The sequence below is a fragment of the Salmo salar genome, chromosome ssa16, assembly GCF_905237065.1.
Source record: "Salmo salar chromosome ssa16, Ssal_v3.1, whole genome shotgun sequence".
NCBI lineage: Eukaryota > Metazoa > Chordata > Actinopteri > Salmoniformes > Salmonidae > Salmo > Salmo salar.
In genome coordinates this window covers 84,308,612-84,328,201 of record NC_059457.1, presented here as the reverse complement: position 1 = coordinate 84,328,201, position 19,590 = coordinate 84,308,612, and the positions used below count along the sequence as shown (strand labels likewise).

The window sequence follows — 19,590 nt, the reverse complement described above, 5'->3', positions numbered from 1 at the left end:
AACAAGTCAGTTCGTCAAATTTCTGCACTGCTAGAGCTGCCCCTGTCAACTGTAAGTGTTGTTATTGTGAAGTGGAAACATCTAGGAGCAACAACGGCTCAGCCGGGAAGTGGTAGACCACACAGGGTCACAGAATGGGACCGCCGAGTGCTGAAGCGCTTAGCGTGTAAAAATCATCTGTCCTCGGTTGCAACACTCACTACCGAGTTCCAGCACAAGAACTGTTCGTCGGGAGCTTCATGAAATGGGTTTTCATGGCCGAGCAGCCGCACACAAGCCTAAGATCACCATGCGCAATGCCAAGAGTCGGCTGGAGTGGTGTAAAGCTCGCCGCCATTGGACTCTGGAGCAGTGGAAACGCATTCTCTGGAGTGATGAATCATGCTTCACCATCTGTCATTCCAACGGACAAATCTGGGTGTGGTGACTGCCAGGAGAACACTACCTGCCCCAATGCATAGTGCCAACTGTAAAGTTTGGTGGAGGAGGAATAATGGTCTGAGACTGTTTTTCATGGTTCGGGCTACGCCCCTTAGTTCCAGTGAAGGAACAGCATACAATGACATTATAGACGATTCTGTGCTTCCAAATTTGTGGAGAAGGCCCTTTCCTGTTTCAGAATGACAATGCCCCCATGCACAAAGCAAGGCCCATACAGAAATGGTTTGTCGAGATTGGTATGGAAGAACTTGACTGGCCTGCACAGAGCCCTGACCTTAACCCCATTGAACAACTGTGGGATGAATTGGAATGCCGACTGCAAGCCAGTCCTAATAACCCAACATCAGTGTCCAAACTCACTAATGCTCTTGTGGCTGAATGGAAGCAAGTCCCCGCAGCAATGTTCCAACATCTAGTGGAAAGCCTTCCCAGAAGAGTGGAGGATGTTATAGCAGCAAAGGGGGACCAACTCCATATTATGGAATGAGATGAGACCAACTCCCATTATTTTGGAATGAGATGTTCAACGAGCAGGTGTCCACATACTTTTGGTCATGTAAGATAGACAGACATTATAACTGGTTTTGGACTCTGTGTGTGCTTTCTGTATACTGTGTGTGTGTGTGTGTGTGTGTATACTGCATGTACATTTACATTTTTACATTTGAGTCATTTAGCAGACGCTCTTATCCAGAGCGACTTACAGTAGTGAATGCATACATTTCATAAATTTTTTTCTCCGTACTGGTCCCCCGTGGGAATCGAACTCACAACCCTGGCGTTGCAAACACCATGCTCTACCAACTGAGCCACACATGTGTGTACTTTCTGTATACTGTGTGTGAAAGTATGCATACTGTACGTCTATGTATACTGTGTGTGTCTGTGTGTGTGTGTGTGTGTGTGTGTGTGTGTGTGTGTGTGTGTGTGTGTGTGTGTGTGTGTGTGTGTGTGTGTGTATTGTGTGTGTGCGTTTATACTAGAGGTTGACCGATTATGATTTTTCAACGTCGATACCGATTATTGGAGGACCAAAAAGCCGATACCAATGAATCGGCCGATTACATTTTTTTTTTTGTAATGATGACAATTACAACAATACTGAATGAACACTTATTTTAACTTAATATAATACATTTTTAAAATCAATTTAGCCTCAAATAAATAATGAAACATGTTCAATTTGGTTTAAATAATGCAAAAACAAAGTGTTGGAGAAGAAAGTAAAAGTGCAATATGTGCCATGTAAAAAAGCTAACATTTAAGTTCCCTGCTCAGAACATGAGAACATATGAAAGCTGGTGGTTCCTTTTAACATGAGTCTTCAATATTCCCAGGTAAGAAGTTTTAGGTTGTAATTGTTATAGGAATTGAAGGACTATTTCTCTCTATACGATTTGTATTTCATATACCTTTGACTATTGGATGTTCTTATAGGCACTTTAGTATTGCCAGTGTAACAATATAGCTTCCGTCTCTCCTTGCTCCTACCTGGGCTCGAACCAGGAACACATCGACAACAGCCACCCTCGAAGCAGCGTTACCCATGCAGAGCAAGGGGAACAACTACTCCAAGTCTCAGAGCGAGTGACGTTTGAAACGCTATTAGCGCGCACCCGCTAACTAGCTAGCCATTTCACATCGGTTACACCAGCCTAATCTCGGGAGTTGATAGGCTTGAAGTCATAAACAGCACAATGCTTGAAGCATTGCGAAGAGCTGCTGGCAAACGCACGAAAGTGCTGTTTGAATGAATGCTTACGAGCCTGCTGGTGCCTACCATCGCTCAGTCAGACTGCTCTATCAAATATCAAATCAGTAGACTTAATTATAACATAATAACACACAGAAATACGAGGCTTAGGTCGTTAATATGGTCGAATCCGGAAACTATCATTTCGAACACAAAACGTTTATTCTTTCAGTGAAATACGGAACCGTTCTGTATTTTATCTAACGGGTGGCATCCCTAAGTCTAAATATTCCTGTTACATTGCACAACCTTCAATGTTATGTCATAATTAATTACGGCCTTTGTTAGGAATAAATGAGCCAGGCGGCCCAAACTGCTGTATATACCCTGACTGCTTGCATGGAACGCTAGAGAAGTGACACAATTTCCCTAGTTATAAGAAATTCATGTTAGCAGGCAATATGAATTAAATATGCAGGTTTAAAAATATATACTTGTGTATTGATTTTAAAGAAAGGCATTGATGTTTATGGTTAGGTACATTGGTGCAACGACAGTGCTTTTTTCGCAAATGCGCTTATTAAATCATCCCCCGTTTGTCGAAGTAGGCTGTGATTCAATGATAAATTAACAGGCACCGCATCGATTATATGCAACGCAGGACACGCTAGATAAACTAGTAATATCATCAACCATGTGTAGTTAACTAGTGATTATGTTAAGATTGATTGTTTTTTATAAGATAAGTTTAATGCTAGCTAGCAACTTACCTTGGCTTCTTGCTGCCCTCGCGTAACAGGTAGTCAGCCTGCCACGCAGGCTCCTCGTGGAGTGCAATGTAAGGCAGGTGGTTAGAGCGTTGGACTAGTAACCGGAAGGTTGCAAAAACGAATCCCCGAGCTGACAAGGTAAAAATCTGTCGTTCTGCCCCTGAACAAGGCAGTTAACCCACTGTTCGTAGGCCGTCATTGAAAATAAGAATGTGTTCTTAACTGACTTGACTAGTTAAATAAAGGTGTATAAAAAAAAATCAAAAAAAATAATAATAATACAAAAAAAATAAAAAATTAATCGGCAAATCGGTGTCCAAAAATACCGATTACCAATTGTTATGAAAACTTGAAATCGGCCCTAATTAATCGGCCATTCCGATTAATTGGTCGACCTCTAGTGTATACTGTGTGTATACTGTGTGTGTGTATACTGTGTGTGTATACTGTGTGTATACTGTGTGTATAGTGTGTGTACTGTGTAGTGGTTGTTCCACTGGATATTATAAGGTTGAATGCACCAATTTGTAAGTCGCTCTGGATAAGAGCGTCTGCTAAATGACTTAAATGTAAATGTAAATGTGTGTTTTAGTACCTGTTCCAGTAGCTGTCTGAGCCGGTGTAGCTGTGACTCCAGTTGTTTGTTATGGTCCTCCAGGATCTGCATGCGAGCCTCCAGCCGTCCTTTGTGCTGCCTCAGCAGTTTGGCCTCAGCGATCAGCTCGGCGTCCCGTGGGCTCTGGGGCGAAGCGGGCAGCATCTCCGGGGGTGAGGGGAGCGGGGACAGACCCTTGTGGTCGTGGGCCTTCTTCAACTTGTCATACTCTGCCTGTAGCTTCCTGAGAGGGAGCAGACAGTGGTTAAGAGCGTTGGGCCAGTAATCGAAAGGTCACTGGTTTGAATCCCCGAGCTGACTAGGAGAAAAATCTGTTGATGTGCCCTTGACTGACATGTACACAACGGGACTCAGCTCTAGCCTGAAATCCAGAACCTGTTTCCTAACATTCCACTCCGTGATATGCCAAGGAGTTTAATATTAACTCAAACAGACTGGTACCCAGGCTAACTCAGCTCAGTCTAGTCAATTAATCCCTCAATCAAATTATTTTGTATCTTTTTTACAACAACATCAGTCACAAAGTGCTTTACAGTAACCTGGCCTAGAACCAAAAACCTCACTATCAACTCTGTTTCCACTAGTTACCACAGCCACAAAGTCAAAATTGGCTATAATATCGTCAAATTTCATGATTAAAAAAAATCCTTTTAGGTTTTAATTTAAGGTTAGGCATAAGGTTAGCAGTGTGGTTGTGGTTAGGGTTAGGTTTAAAATTAGATGTATATTTTTTAAATAGGTGGGGTTTATGACTTTGGGGCTGTGGTAACTAGTGACGACCTATCAACCCACAAGACAACTGTAAAGCGACTGTCTGACACAACTGTAGAATCGTCTGGATCCAACATGGACGTTCGATGGTGAAGCTTGTCTACATCACTTCTGTGTTGGGATCAGTTGGTATGAATGTGTCACACTGTTCCCCTCACCTGTTGTCTGACTCCAGGTCGTTGAGCACCCGCTCCAGCTCCCCCTTCTCCTCACTCTCCATGGAGATGAGGATCTGGGCGGGGCTGCGTGGCTGGCTGAGGGGAGAGCCCTGGTTCAGACTCTGACAGTAGTGCTGAATCAGCAGGTGTTCATCATCACTACAGTGATAGAAGGAGGGAGGGAGAAGGAGAGAGGGGGACATACACACAGAGAGAGGTTGCTATTAGCTGCCAGTCACACCTAACAGCCTCACAACGGCCAGCCAGTCAACTAACAACATTCATTTTCAGTGCCACAGAGACAGAGAGACAGAGAGCCAGAGAGCCACAGAGACAGAGAGCCAGAGAGACAGAGAGACAGAGAGCCACAGAGACAGAGAGCCAGAGAGACAGAGAGACAGAGAGCCACAGAGACAGAGAGACAGAGAGCCAGAGAGCCACAGAGACAGAGAGCCAGAGAGACAGAGAGCCACAGAGACAGAGAGCCACAGAGACAGAGAGACAGAGAGACAGAGAGCCAGAGAGACAGAGAGCCACAGAGACAGAGAGCCAGAGAGACAGAGAGACAGAGAGCCACAGAGACAGAGAGCCAGAGAGCCAGAGAGACAGAGAGACAGAGAGACAGAGAGACAGAGAGCCACAGAGACAGAGAGCCACAGAGACAGAGAGACAGAGAGCCACAGAGACAGAGCGGAGCCAACCAGCTATAAATTGACACATTTACCACAGATTGTTGTTCAGTATTCAAGTATATTTCATTCAATTCAATGTTCAATTATCCACTCTGACAAATACATATCCTTTGAGATGTAGAGCTGTTGGCTTGGGGGTAGGGTTAAAGTTGTGATATCATTAACCTGTTGGCTTGGGGGTAGGGTTAAAGTCGTGATATCATTAACCTGTTGGCTTGGGGGTAGGGTTAAAGTTGTGATATCATTCTGGCTGTACTGTTGATGGTGAAAATGCAGACAGTAATGGAATAATTTCAATTCAACATATCCAGCATGTGCTGGGCTCTCTCTCTGTATCTATCTCTCTCCTCTCTCTGTGTGTCTGTCTGTGAATAGTTGTAATAATACCAGGTATCCCACTTATCAGTCACTCAAACCTTAAGCCTCTAACGCTTGTTCTGCGCTCTGAGAAAGGACTTATCAAATATATGTTAAGAAAGCTGTCGTGTGCACAGACAGGGATTGGAGGAAGATTTATGAAAGCAGCCAATGATAGAAGAACATCCACTGATGATTCTCTATAGTTCACTGATAAAAGCCTGACAGGACAACATTGTATTTGGATTGTTCCCAATAGATGGTCTATAGATGGTCAATAGATGGTCTGTAGATGGTCAATAGATGGTCTATAGATGGTCTGTAGATGGTCAATAGATGGTCTATAGATGGTCAATAGATGGTCAATAGATGGTCTGTAGATGGTCTGTAGATGGTCTATAGATGGTCTGTAGATGGTCTGTAGATGGTCTATAGATGGTCTGTAGATGGTCCATAGATGGTCTATAGATGGTCTATAGATGGTCAGTAGATGGTCAAAAGATGGTCAAAAGATGGTCTATAGATGGTCTGTAGATGGTCAATAGATGGTCTGTAGATGGTCTGTAGATGGTCTATAGATGGTCTATAGATGGTCAAAAGATGGTCTATAGATGGTCTGTAGATGGTCTGTAGATGGTCTGTAGATGGTCTATAGATGGTCTGTAGATGGTCCATAGATGGTCTATAGATGGTCTATAGATGGTCAGTAGATGGTCAAAAGATGGTCAAAAGATGGTCTATAGATGGTCTGTAGATGGTCTGTAGATGGTCTATAGATGGTCTGTAGATGGTCAATAGATGGTCTATAGATGGTCTATAGATGGTCTATAGATGGTCAGTAGATGGTCAGTAGATGGTCTGTAGATGGTCAGTAGATGGTCAATAGATGGTCTGTAGATGGTCAATAGATGGTCTATAGATGGTCTATAGATGGTCTGTAGATGGTCTATAGATGGTCCATAGATGGTCTATAGATGGTCTGTAGATGGTCTATAGATGGTCCATAGATGGTCTATAGATGGTCAATAGATGGTCTATAGATGGTCTATAGATGGTCTGTAGATGGTCTGTAGATGGTCAATAGATGGTCTATAGATGGTCTATAGATGGTCAATAGATGGTCTGTAGATGGTCTATAGCTATAGATGGTCCATAGATGGTCTACAGATGGTCTATAGATGGTCCATAGATGGTCTACAGATGGTCTATAGATGGTCCATAGATGGTCTATAGATGGTCTATAGATGCTCAAACTGCAACTTTGTTGATATTCAACAGCGTGCTCTGTTTAGTGGATAGTTAGTTTAACAGTTTGTGTGATAGTTAGTTTAACAGTTTGTGTGATAGTTAGTTTAACAGTTTGTGTGATAGTTAGTTTAACAGTTTGTGTGATAGTTAGTTTAACAGTTTGTGTGATAGTTAGTTTAACAGTTTGTGTGATAGTTTAACAGTTTGTGTGATAGTTTAACAGTTTGTGTGATAGTTAGTTTAACAGTTTGTGTGATAGTTAGTTTAACAGTTTGTGTGATAGTTAGTTTAACAGTTTGTGTGATAGTTAGTTGAACAGTTTGTGTGATAGTTAGTTGAACAGTTTGTGTGACAGTTAGTTGAACAGTTTGTGTGATAGTTAGTTGAACAGTTTTTGTGATAGTTAGTTTAACAGTTTGTGTGATAGTTAGTTGAACAGTTTGTGTGATAGTTAGTTGAACAGTTTGTGTGATAGTTAGTTGAACAGTTTGTGTGATAGTTAGTTTAACAGTTTGTGTGATAGTTAGTTTAACAGTTTGTGTGATAGTTAGTTTAACAGTTTGTGTGATAGTTAGTTTAACAGTTTGTGTGATAGTTAGATGAACCTTTAAAACCATCCGTAGGAGACTCTCCAAGCGTTACCCATGACTGCTCTAGACAGAACCCACCTCACAGAGACAACACAGCTTCATACGTAACCCACTGAGCCAATTCACAAAGCAAGCCAATCAACGACAGGATTGAAAGAGGAAGGGGTGGGCTCACATGCTCTCATTGGGTGAGATACTGTCATTCAGATAAGATCCATTACGGTTCTCCATTTCAGCTAACCTGTGGGGGGAGACACATTCATTTCACTAGTCACATTCCACTCATTTCACTACCATTAGTACAGAAGGAGCAGCACTGTCCAGGGCAATTCAGTGGTAGACCCTGGACTCTGGGCTGAATACCATCTCTATTGTTCCAGGACAATTCAGTGGTAGACCCTGGACTCTGGGCTGAATACCATCTCTATTGTTCCAGGACAATTCAGTGGCAGACCCTGGACTCTGGGGTGAATACCATCTCTATTGTTCCAGGACAATTCAGTGGCAGACCCTGGACTCTGGGCTGAATACCATCTCTATTGTTCCAGGACAATTCAGTGGTAGACCCTGGACTCTGGGCTGAATACCATCTCTATTGTTCCAGGACAATTCAGTGGCAGACCCTGGACTCTGGGCTGAATACCATCTCTATTGTTCCAGGACAATTCAGTGGCAGACCCTGGACTCTGGGGTGAATACCATCTCTATTGTTCCAGGACAATTCAGTGGTAGACCCTGGACTCTGGGCTGAATACCATCTCTATTGTTCCAGGACAATTCAGTGGCAGACCCTGGACTCTGGGGTGAATACCATCTCTATTGTTCCAGGACAATTCAGTGGTAGACCCTGGACTCTGGGCTGAATACCATCTCTATTGTTCCAGGAGAATTCAGTGGTAGACCCTGGACTCTGGGCTGAATACCATCTCTATTGTTCCAGGACAATTCAGTGGTAGACCCTGGACTCTGGGGTGAATACCATCTCTATTGTTCCAGGACAATTCAGTGGTAGACCCTGGACTCTGGGGTGAATACCATCTCTATTGTTCCAGGACAATTCAGTGGTAGACCCTGGACTCTGGGCTCAATACCATCTCTATTGTTCCAGGACAATTCAGTGGCAGACCCTGGACTCTGGGGTGAATACCATCTCTATTGTTCCAGGACAATTCAGTGGTAGACCCTGGACTCTGGGGTGAATACCATCTCTATTGTTCCAGGACAATTCAGTGGCAGACCCTGGACTCTGGGCTGAATACCTTGGTACAAGCCTCAGGTAGATGGTTATAGAGTAAAGATTCACTAGTTTAGTAAACAAGGGGAGAAAAACCTCTACCTAAGGTGGAATCAGCATTGCACGAGAATGCCTGTTTGTATCTGGTTGTAACTAGGTCTAAAGTTCAACATTCCGTGAGTGAGTCTATACTGTCAGACACAGTAACTCTCCAGTCAATCAGTAGGTGAGAGATTACAGTCTAACTACGTACATACAAGTGAGTGTTGTGTCTTTATCTTACCGGCTGGCGTAATGCTCGATGCGTGAATGGGTGTCGTCATGGGAAAGCTGAGGGGAGGACGCAGGCCTACAGACAGGAGAGAGAGAGGAGAGAGAGATGAGAGGAGTGGAACAGAACGAAAGAGAAAGACACAGAGGGAATAAAACCTAAAGATGTCAGCTGTTGTGATCCAGACAACACCCGCTTTAACATGTCCACTAGACAGTGTCATGTCAATATGAACCATAGAGCTCTATATAGCCCCTAGCACCCACAGCACAGTGACAGTGACAGGATGAGTTATAACATGATATAGACTACAGTACAGTGACAGGATGAGTTATAACATGATATAGACTACAGTACAGTGACAGGATGAGTTATAACATGATATAGACTACAGCACAGTGACAGGATGAGTTATAACATCATATAGACTACAGTACAGTGACAGGATGAGTTATAACATGATATAGACTACAGTACAGTGACAGGATGAGTTATAACATGATATAGACTACAGTACAGTGACAGGATGAGTTATAACATGATATAGACTACAGTACAGTGACAGGATGAGTTATAACATCATATAGACTACAGTACAGTGACAGGATGAGTTATAACATTATATAGACTACAGTACAGTGACAGAGACAGGATGAGTTATAACATGATATAGACTACAGTACAGTGACAGGATGAGTTATAACATCATATAGACTACAGTACAGTGACAGGATGAGTTATAACATGATATAGACTACAGCACAGTGACAGGATGAGTTATAACATCATATAGACTACAGTACAGTGACAGGATGAGTTATAACATGATATAGACTACAGCACAGTGACAGGATGAGTTACAACATTATATAGACTACAGTACAGTGACAGAGACAGGATGAGTTATAACATCATATAGACTACAGTACAGTGACAGGATGAGTTATAACATGATATAGACTACAGTACAGTGACAGGATGAGTTATAACATGATATAGACTACAGTACAGTGACAGGATGAGTTATAACATGATATAGACTACAGTACAGTGACAGGATGAGTTATAACATCATATAGACTACAGTACAGTGACAGGATGAGTTATAACATCATATAGACTACAGTACAGTGACAGGATGAGTTATAACATGATATAGACTACAGTGACAGAGAGAGGATGAGTTATAACATGATATAGACTACAGTACAGTGACAGGATGAGTTATAACATGATATAGACTACAGCACAGTGACACAGTGACAGGATGAGTTATAACATCATATAGACTACAGTACAGTGACAGGATGAGTTATAACATGATATAGACTACAGTACAGTGACAGGATGAGTTATAACATCATATAGACTACAGTACAGTGACAGGATGAGTTATAACATCATATAGACTACAGTACAGTGACAGGATGAGTTATAACATGATATAGACTACAGTACAGTGACAGAGACAGGATGAGTTATAACATGATATAGACTACAGTACAGTGACAGGATGAGTTATAACATCATATAGACTACAGCACAGTGACAGGATGAGTTATAACATGATATAGACTACAGTACAGTGACAGGATGAGTTATAACATCATATAGACTACAGTACAGTGACAGGATGAGTTATAACATCATATAGACTACAGTACAGTGACAGGATGAGTTATAACATGATATAGACTACAGTACAGTGACAGGATGAGTTATAACATGATATAGACTACAGCACAGTGACAGGATGAGTTATAACATCATATAGACTACAGTACAGTGACAGGATGAGTTATAACATGATATAGACTACAGCACAGTGACAGGATGAGTTATAACATGATATAGACTACAGTACAGTGACAGGATGAGTTATAACATGATATAGACTACAGTACAGTGACAGGATGAGTTATAACATCATATAGACTACAGTACAGTGACAGGATGAGTTATAACATGATATAGACTACAGTACAGTGACAGGATGAGTTATAACATCATATAGACTACAGTACAGTGACAGGATGAGTTATAACATGATATAGACTACAGTACAGTGACAGAGACAGGATGAGTTATAACATGATATAGACTACAGTACAGTGACAGGATGAGTTATAACATGATATAGACTACAGCACAGTGACAGGATGAGTTATAACATCATATAGACTACAGTACAGTGACAGGATGAGTTATAACATCATATAGACTACAGCACAGTGACAGGATGAGTTATAACATCATATAGACTACAGTACAGTGACAGGATGAGTTATAACATCATATAGACTACAGTACAGTGACAGAGACAGGATGAGTTATAACATGATATAGACTACAGTACAGTGACAGGATGAGTTATAACATGATATAGACTACAGTACAGTGACAGGATGAGTTATAACATGATATAGACTACAGTACAGTGACAGGATGAGTTATAACATCATATAGACTACAGTACAGTGACAGGATGAGTTATAACATCATATAGACTACAGTACAGTGACAGAGACAGGATGAGTTATAACATCATATAGACTACAGCACAGTGACAGGATGAGTTATAACATGATATAGACTACAGTACAGTGACAGGATGAGTTATAACATCATATAGACTACAGTACAGTGACAGGATGAGTTATAACATGATATAGACTACAGTACAGTGACAGGATGAGTTATAACATGATATAGACTACAGTACAGTGACAGAGACAGGATGAGTTATAACATGATATAGACTACAGTACAGTGACAGGATGAGTTATAACATCATATAGACTACAGTACAGTGACAGGATGAGTTATAACATCATATAGACTACAGTACAGTGACAGGATGAGTTATAACATGATATAGACTACAGTACAGTGACAGGATGAGTTATAACATGATATAGACTACAGTACAGTGACAGAGACAGGATGAGTTATAACATGATATAGACTACAGTACAGTGACAGGATGAGTTATAACATCATATAGACTACAGTACAGTGACAGGATGAGTTATAACATGATATAGACTACAGTACAGTGACAGGATGAGTTATAACATCAAATAGACTACAGTACAGTGACAGGATGAGTTATAACATGATATAGACTACAGTACAGTGACAGGATGAGTTATAACATGATATAGACTACAGTACAGTGACAGGATGAGTTATAACATCATATAGACTACAGCACAGTGACAGGATGAGTTATAACATGATATAGACTACAGTACAGTGACAGGATGAGTTATAACATCATATAGACTACAGTACAGTGACAGGATGAGTTATAACATGATATAGACTACAGTACAGTGACAGGATGAGTTATAACATGATATAGACTACAGTACAGTGACAGGATGAGTTATAACATGATATAGACTACAGTACAGTGACAGGATGAGTTATAACATCATATAGACTACAGTACAGTGACAGGATGAGTTATAACATGATATAGACTACAGTACAGTGACAGGATGAGTTATAACATGATATAGACTACAGTACAGTGACAGGATGAGTTATAACATCATATAGACTACAGTACAGTGACAGGATGAGTTATAACATGATATAGACTACAGTACAGTGACAGGATGAGTTATAACATCATATAGACTACAGTACAGTGACAGGATGAGTTATAACATGATATAGACTACAGTACAGTGACAGGATGAGTTATAACATGATATAGACTACAGTACAGTGACAGGATGAGTTATAACATGATATAGACTACAGTACAGTGACAGGATGAGTTATAACATGATATAGACTACAGTACAGTGACAGGATGAGTTATAACATGATATAGACTACAGTACAGTGACAGGATGAGTTATAACATCATATAGACTACAGTACAGTGACAGGATGAGTTATAACATGATATAGACTACAGTACAGTGACAGGATGAGTTATAACATCATATAGACTACAGTACAGTGACAGAGACAGAATGAGTTATAACATGATATAGACTACAGTACAGTGACAAGATGAGTTATAACATGATATAGACTACAGTACAGATGAGTGTTTGTGTATGTATGTGTGTATGCGTCTGTATGCATATGCATGCGTGTGTGTGTGTATATATACTGTATTGGTGTGTGACACTGAGCGGGGTACTCACGCATGATCTACCGGCCAGAAGTTGATCAGAGTTACAGGACTGGAAGACAGGAGAGGTGACATGAGGACAGAGAACAGAAGTTGATCAGAGTTACAGGACTAGAAGACAGGAGAGGTGACATGAGGACAGAGAACAGAAGTTGATCAGAGTTACAGGACTAGAAGACAGGAGAGGTGACATGAGGACAGAGAACAGAAGTTGATCAGAGTTACAGGACTAGAAGACAGGAGAGGTGACATGAGGACAGAGAACAGAAGTTGATCAGAGTTACAGGACTAGAAGACAGGAGAGGTGACATGAGGACAGAGAACAGAAGTTGATCAGAGTTACAGGACTAGAAGACAGGAGAGGTGACATGAGGACAGAGAACAGAAGTTGATCAGAGTTACAGGACTAGAAGACAGGAGAGGTGACATGAGGACAGAGAACAGAAGTTGATCAGAGTTACAGGACTAGAAGACAGGAGAGGTGACATGAGGACAGAGAACAGAAGTTGATCAGAGTTACAGGACTAGAAGACAGGAGAGGTGACATGAGGACAGAGAACAGAAGTTGATCAGAGTTACAGGACTAGAAGACAGGAGAGGTGACATGAGGACAGAGAACAGAAGTTGATCAGAGTTACAGGACTAGAAGACAGGAGAGGTGACATGAGGACAGAGAACAGAAGTTGATCAGAGTTACAGGACTAGAAGACAGGAGAGGTGACATGAGGACAGAGAACAGAAGTTGATCAGAGTTACAGGACTAGAAGACAGGAGAGGTGACATGAGGACAGAGAACAGAAGTTGATCAGAGTTACAGGACTAGAAGACAGGAGAGGTGACATGAGGACAGAGAACAGAAGTTGATCAGAGTTACAGGACTAGAAGACAGGAGAGGTGACATGAGGACAGAGAACAGAAGTTGATCAGAGTTACAGGACTAGAAGACAGGAGAGGTGACATGAGGACAGAGAACAGAAGTTGATCAGAGTTACAGGACTAGAAGACAGGAGAGGTGACATGAGGACAGAGAACAGAAGTTGATCAGAGTTACAGGACTAGAAGACAGGAGAGGTGACATGAGGACAGAGAACAGAAGTTGATCAGAGTTACAGGACTAAAAGACAGGAGAGGTGACATGAGGACAGAGGGGGACTAGATCGCCTAGGCCAGATGTTAGACCTAAACCAGCCCCTGTCCTGTCCTTAGGCCAGATGTTAGACCTAAACCAGCCCTGTCCTGTCCCTTAGGCCAGATGTTAGACCTAAACCATCCCCTGTCCTGTCCCTTAGGCCAGATGTTAGACCTAAACCAGCCCCTGTCCTGTCCTTAGGCCAGATGTTAGACCTAAACCAGCCCCTGTCCTGTCCCTTAGGCCAGATGTTAGACCTAAACCAGCCCCTGTCCTGTCCTTAGGCCAGATGTTAGACCTAAACCAGCCCCTGTCCTGTCCCTTAGGCCAGATGTTAGACCTAAACCAGCCCCTGTCCTGTCCTTAGGCCAGATGTTAGACCTAAACCAGCCCCTGTCCTGTCCTTAGGCCAGATGTTAGACCTAAACCAGCCCTGTCCTGTCCCTTAGGCCAGATGTTAGACCTAAACCAGCCCCTGTCCTGTCCCTTAGGCCAGATGTTAGACCTAAACCAGCCCCTGTCCTGTCCTTAGGCCAGATGTTAGACCTAAACCAGCCCCTGTCCTGTCCCTTAGGCCAGATGTTAGACCTAAACCAGCCCCTGTCCTGTCCCTTAGGCCAGATGTTAGACCTAAACCAGCCCCTGTCCTGTCCTTAGGCCAGATGTTGGACCTAAACCAGCCCCTGTCCTGTCCCTTAGGCCAGATGTTAGACCTAAACCAGCCCCTGTCCTGTCCCTTAGGCCAGATGTTAGACCTAAACCAGCCCTGTCCTGTCCCTTAGGCCAGATGTTAGACCTAAACCAGCCCCTGTCCTGTCCTTAGGCCAGATGTTAGACCTAAACCAGCCCTGTCCTGTCCCTTAGGCCAGATGTTAGACCTAAACCAGCCCCTGTCCTGTCCCTTAGGCCAGATGTTAGACCTAAACCAGCCCCTGTCCTGTCCTTAGGCCAGATGTTAGACCTAAACCAGCCCCTGTCCTGTCCCTTAGGCCAGATGTTAGACCTAAACCAGCCCCTGTCCTGTCCCTTAGGCCAGATGTTAGACCTAAACCAGCCCCTGTCCTGTCCCTTAGGCCAGATGTTAGACCTAAACCAGCCCCTGTCCTGTCCCTTAGGCCAAATGTTAGACCTAAACCAGCCCCTGTCCTGTCCTTAGGCCAGATGTTAGACCTAAACCAGCCCCTGTCCTGTCCCTAGGCCAGATGTTAGACCTAAACCAGCCCCTGTCCTGTCCCTTAGGCCAGATGTTAGACCTAAACCAGCCCCTGTCCTGTCCTTAGGCCAGATGTTAGACCTAAACCAGCCCCTTGTCCTGTCCCTTAGGCCAGATGTTAGACCTAAACCAGCCCTGTCCTGTCCCTTAGGCCAGATGTTAGACCTAAACCTTCCCCTGTCCTGTCCCTTAGGCCAGATGTTAGACCTAAACCTTCCCCTGTCCTGTCCCTTAGGCCAGATGTTAGACCTAAACCAGCCCTGTCCTGTCCCTTAGGCCAGATGTTAGACCTAAACCAGCCCTGTCCTGTCCCTTAGGCCAGATGTTAGACCTAAACCAGCCCCTGTCCTGTCCTTAGGCCAGATGTTAGACCTAAACCAGCCCTGTCCTGTCCCTTAGGCCAGATGTTAGACCTAAACCAGCCCCTGTCCTGTCCTTAGGCCAGATGTTAGACCTAAACCTTCCCCTGTCCTGTCCCTTAGGCCAGATGTTAGACCTAAACCTCCCCCTGTCCTGTCCCTTAGGCCAGATGTTAGACCTAAACCAGCCCTGTCCTGTCCCTTAGGCCAGATGTTAGACCTAAACCAGCCCTGTCCTGTCCCTTAGGCCAGATGTTAGACCTAAACCAGCCCTGTCCTGTCCCTGTGTGTGTGTGACTCACGTCTCCAGGTTGTCTCCCTCCAGGATGGTCTGTACAGGGAGGTAGCCCATACGAGGGTGCTTAGCGAAGTATCGTTTGGTCCTGAATTTGTTTTTCAGTACCTTGGCAAAGTCCCTCACATCCTCCCCTGACGTAGTCTGAAACACACATACACAGAACAAAGACCCCTTGTTCACAGCCCTGGTCTACAGATCCACAACACACACAGTGACACGCCCAAACACACATACACACAGACACCCACACAGACACCCATACATAAACACACACATACACACAGACACAGAACAAAGACCCCTTGTTCACAGCCCTGGTCTACAGATCCACAACACACACAGTGACACGCCCAAACACACATACACACAGACACCCACACAGACACCCATACATAAACACACACATACACACAGACACAGAACAAAGACCCCTTGTTCACAGCCCTGGTCTACAGATCCACAACACACACAGTGACACGCCCAAACACACATACACACAGACACCCACACAGACACCCATACATAAACACACACATACACACAGACACCCACACAGACACCCATACATAAACACACACATACACACAGACACAGAACAAAGACCCCTTGTTCACAGCCCTGGTCTACAGATCCACAACACACACAGTGACACGCCCAAACACACATACACACAGACACCCACACAGACACCCATACATAAACACACACATACACACAGACACAGAACAAAGACCCCTTGTTCACAGCCCTGGTCTACAGATCCACAACACACACAGTGACACGCCCAAACACACATACACACAGACACCCACACAGACACCCATACATAAACACACACATACACACAGACAGACACACAGACACCCATACATAAACACACACACATAGACACACATAAAGACACACACACACACACATAAACACACACACAGACACCCACACATAGACACACACACATAGACACACACACATAGACACACACATATAGACACACACACACACACACACACACACACACACCCTACTTTCAGCAGCGGGCACTGGCGAATGGAAACCTGTTGATTCAGGTTTATGTGACTGTTGTGAAGTCGTGTTAACTCTCTGACAACCACATTCAACTGGTAGGAAAGAGACACACTGACTTCCTCTTTACAGGTTCATGGCCCAGCAAACACAGGGATTTATATACCCTCTGTTATAAATACACTACCACACACACACACACACACACACTGACTTCCTCTTTACAGGTTCATGGTCCAGCAAACACAGGGATTTATTTACCCTCTGTTATAAATATACCACACACACACACACACTGACTTCCTCTTTACAGGTTCATGGCCCAGCAAACACAGGGATTTATTTACCCTCTGTTATAAATACACTACCACACACACACACACACACACACTGACTTCCTCTTTACAGGTTCATGGTCCAGCAAAGACAGGGATTTATTTACCCTCTGTTATAAATACACCACACACACTGACTTCCTCTTTACAGGTTCATGGCCCAGCAAACACAGGGATTTATTTACCCTCTGTTATAAATACACTACCACACACACACACACACACACACACACACACACACACAGTGTATACATACCGGTGTACAGTACTCCACCATGGGGTATTGCATCTTGTGTCCCTTAGCTACACGGCCAGAGAAGAAGCAGCTTTGACAGATATCATAGTTAAAATGCTTTAAGCTCCGGTACCTGATGAAGAGAGGCAGACAGGGACAGAGGTTACACAGAGAGGTAGACAGGGACAGAGGTTACACAGAGAGGTAGACAGGGACAGAGGTTACACAGAGAGATAGACAGGGACAGAGGTTACACAGAGAGGTAGACAGGGACAGAGGTTACACAGAGAGGTAGACAGGTACAGAGGTTACACAGAGAGATAGACAGGGACAGAGGTTACACAGAGAGGCAGACAGGGACAGAGGTTACACAGAGAGAGGCAGACAGGGACAGAGGTTACACAGAGAGAGGCAGACAGGGACAGAGGTTACACAGAGAGAGGCAGACAGGGTTAAACAGAGAGAGGGGACACTGGGGGAGGACAGAGGTTAAACAGAGAGAGGGGACACTGGGGGAGGACAGAGGTTAAACAGAGAGAGGGGACACTGGGGGAGGACAGAGGTTACACAGAGAGAGGGGACACTGGGGGAGGACAGAGGTTAAACAGAGAGAGGGGACACTGGGGGAGGACAGAGGTTACACAGAGAGAGGGAACACTGGGGGAGGACAGAGGTTAAACAGAGAGAGGGGACACTGGGGGAGGACAGAGGTTACACAGAGAGAGGGGACACTGGGGGAGGACAGAGGTTACACAGAGAGAGGGGACACTGGGGGAGGACAGAGGTCAGGTGAACTTCAAGGTTGAGGTTGATGTCAGGGAGTTGTGTTCCTGGGGTCAACTTTGGAAACTTTGGGATTGAACAAAGGGGCTTGAAAAATCTGAGGCTACAGCTCAATGACACCCTATATAGTGCACTACTTATGACCAGAGCCCAATTGTGGCCGCCCAATATAGACAATGGTCAAAAGTAGTGCACTGCCTATGGGGAATAGGGTGTGATTTGAGACTTGCCCTTGGAGATAGAGAAGGCTACTGAGAAGAAACAAGAGAGAAAGAAAGGGAGAGCCTGTCTGTCTGTCTGTCTGTCTGTCTGTCTGTCTGTCTGTCTGTCTGTCTGTCTGTCTGTCTGTCTGTCTGTCTGTCTGTCTGTCTGTCTGTCTGTCTGTCTGTCTGTCTGTCTGTCTGTCTGTCTACCTGAAGCCGATGATAGGACACTCCTTGCAGATGTTACACTTGGCCTGATGTTTGGCTGTCTCAGCAGCCGCCACACGGTGTAAGACAGGCAGCCACACCATCGACTGAGGCTCCAGACGCATCCAGTCCAGGAACATAGCAGCTTCCAGCTCTGGCTTGTTATTGGCCTGTTAGACAGGAAGTAGAATACATAACCAATCAGGAACATAGCAGCCTCCAGCTCTGGCTTTTTATTGGCCTATTAGAAATAGTTTAACACACATACAACCAATTACAGAAGAGCTACGGTCAGCAAGAGGGAAGGTTTGATTAATAGGACAAACCAGTGGTATTTACAGTCTAAATATGTATAAGATATGTATAAAGTGTTATATTACTCTAGGACAAACAAGCTGTTTTACCAGTTTAAAATAATACAGAACTACAAACTCTCAGGCTACTGTTTTCTCCTGGATTGTAAAGCAGGGGTTTTCCATTCCACTCTACATATTTTCCCATGGCCATATTTACTGCTGGAAACAGATGCAGTGATGACTGTAGAGAAGTTATTTCCACTGGCTGACAGATGGACCATAGATTACAGATCACCATAGGGTAATAGATTTACTGTGGCTAACACATTCAGTATGGTTATTCACTATAGCTAGCAGGCTAAGTGATGTACTTTGGCTAACACATTCAGTATGGCTATTCACTATAGCTAGCAGGCTAACATATGTATTTTGGCTAACATAGATATCAGGCTAACATATGTACTTTGGCTAACCTAGACAGCAGGGTAACAGATGTACTTTGGCTAACACATTCA

The 19,590-nt window shown here is 43.6% G+C and overlaps 1 protein-coding gene across 12 annotated transcripts in view; it reads right to left on the bottom strand.

Annotated features, from left to right (window-relative positions):
• Positions 1–19,590, bottom strand: part of dmd (dystrophin) — a 390,547-nt gene that overhangs the window by 4,194 nt on the left and 366,763 nt on the right. For 11 of the 12 annotated variants that reach the window (XM_045698256.1, XM_045698253.1, XM_045698254.1 and 8 more), the window contains 8 exons: positions 18,783–18,949; positions 17,608–17,719; positions 15,998–16,134; positions 13,008–13,046; positions 8,854–8,919; positions 7,512–7,577; positions 4,450–4,608; positions 3,500–3,743 (listed from right to left, as the gene is read on the bottom strand). In XM_045698256.1, the coding sequence (XP_045554212.1) occupies positions 3,500–3,743; positions 4,450–4,608; positions 7,512–7,577; positions 8,854–8,919; positions 13,008–13,046; positions 15,998–16,134; positions 17,608–17,719; positions 18,783–18,949 (990 nt within the window). The other variant, XM_045698261.1, reaches the window with a different exon arrangement.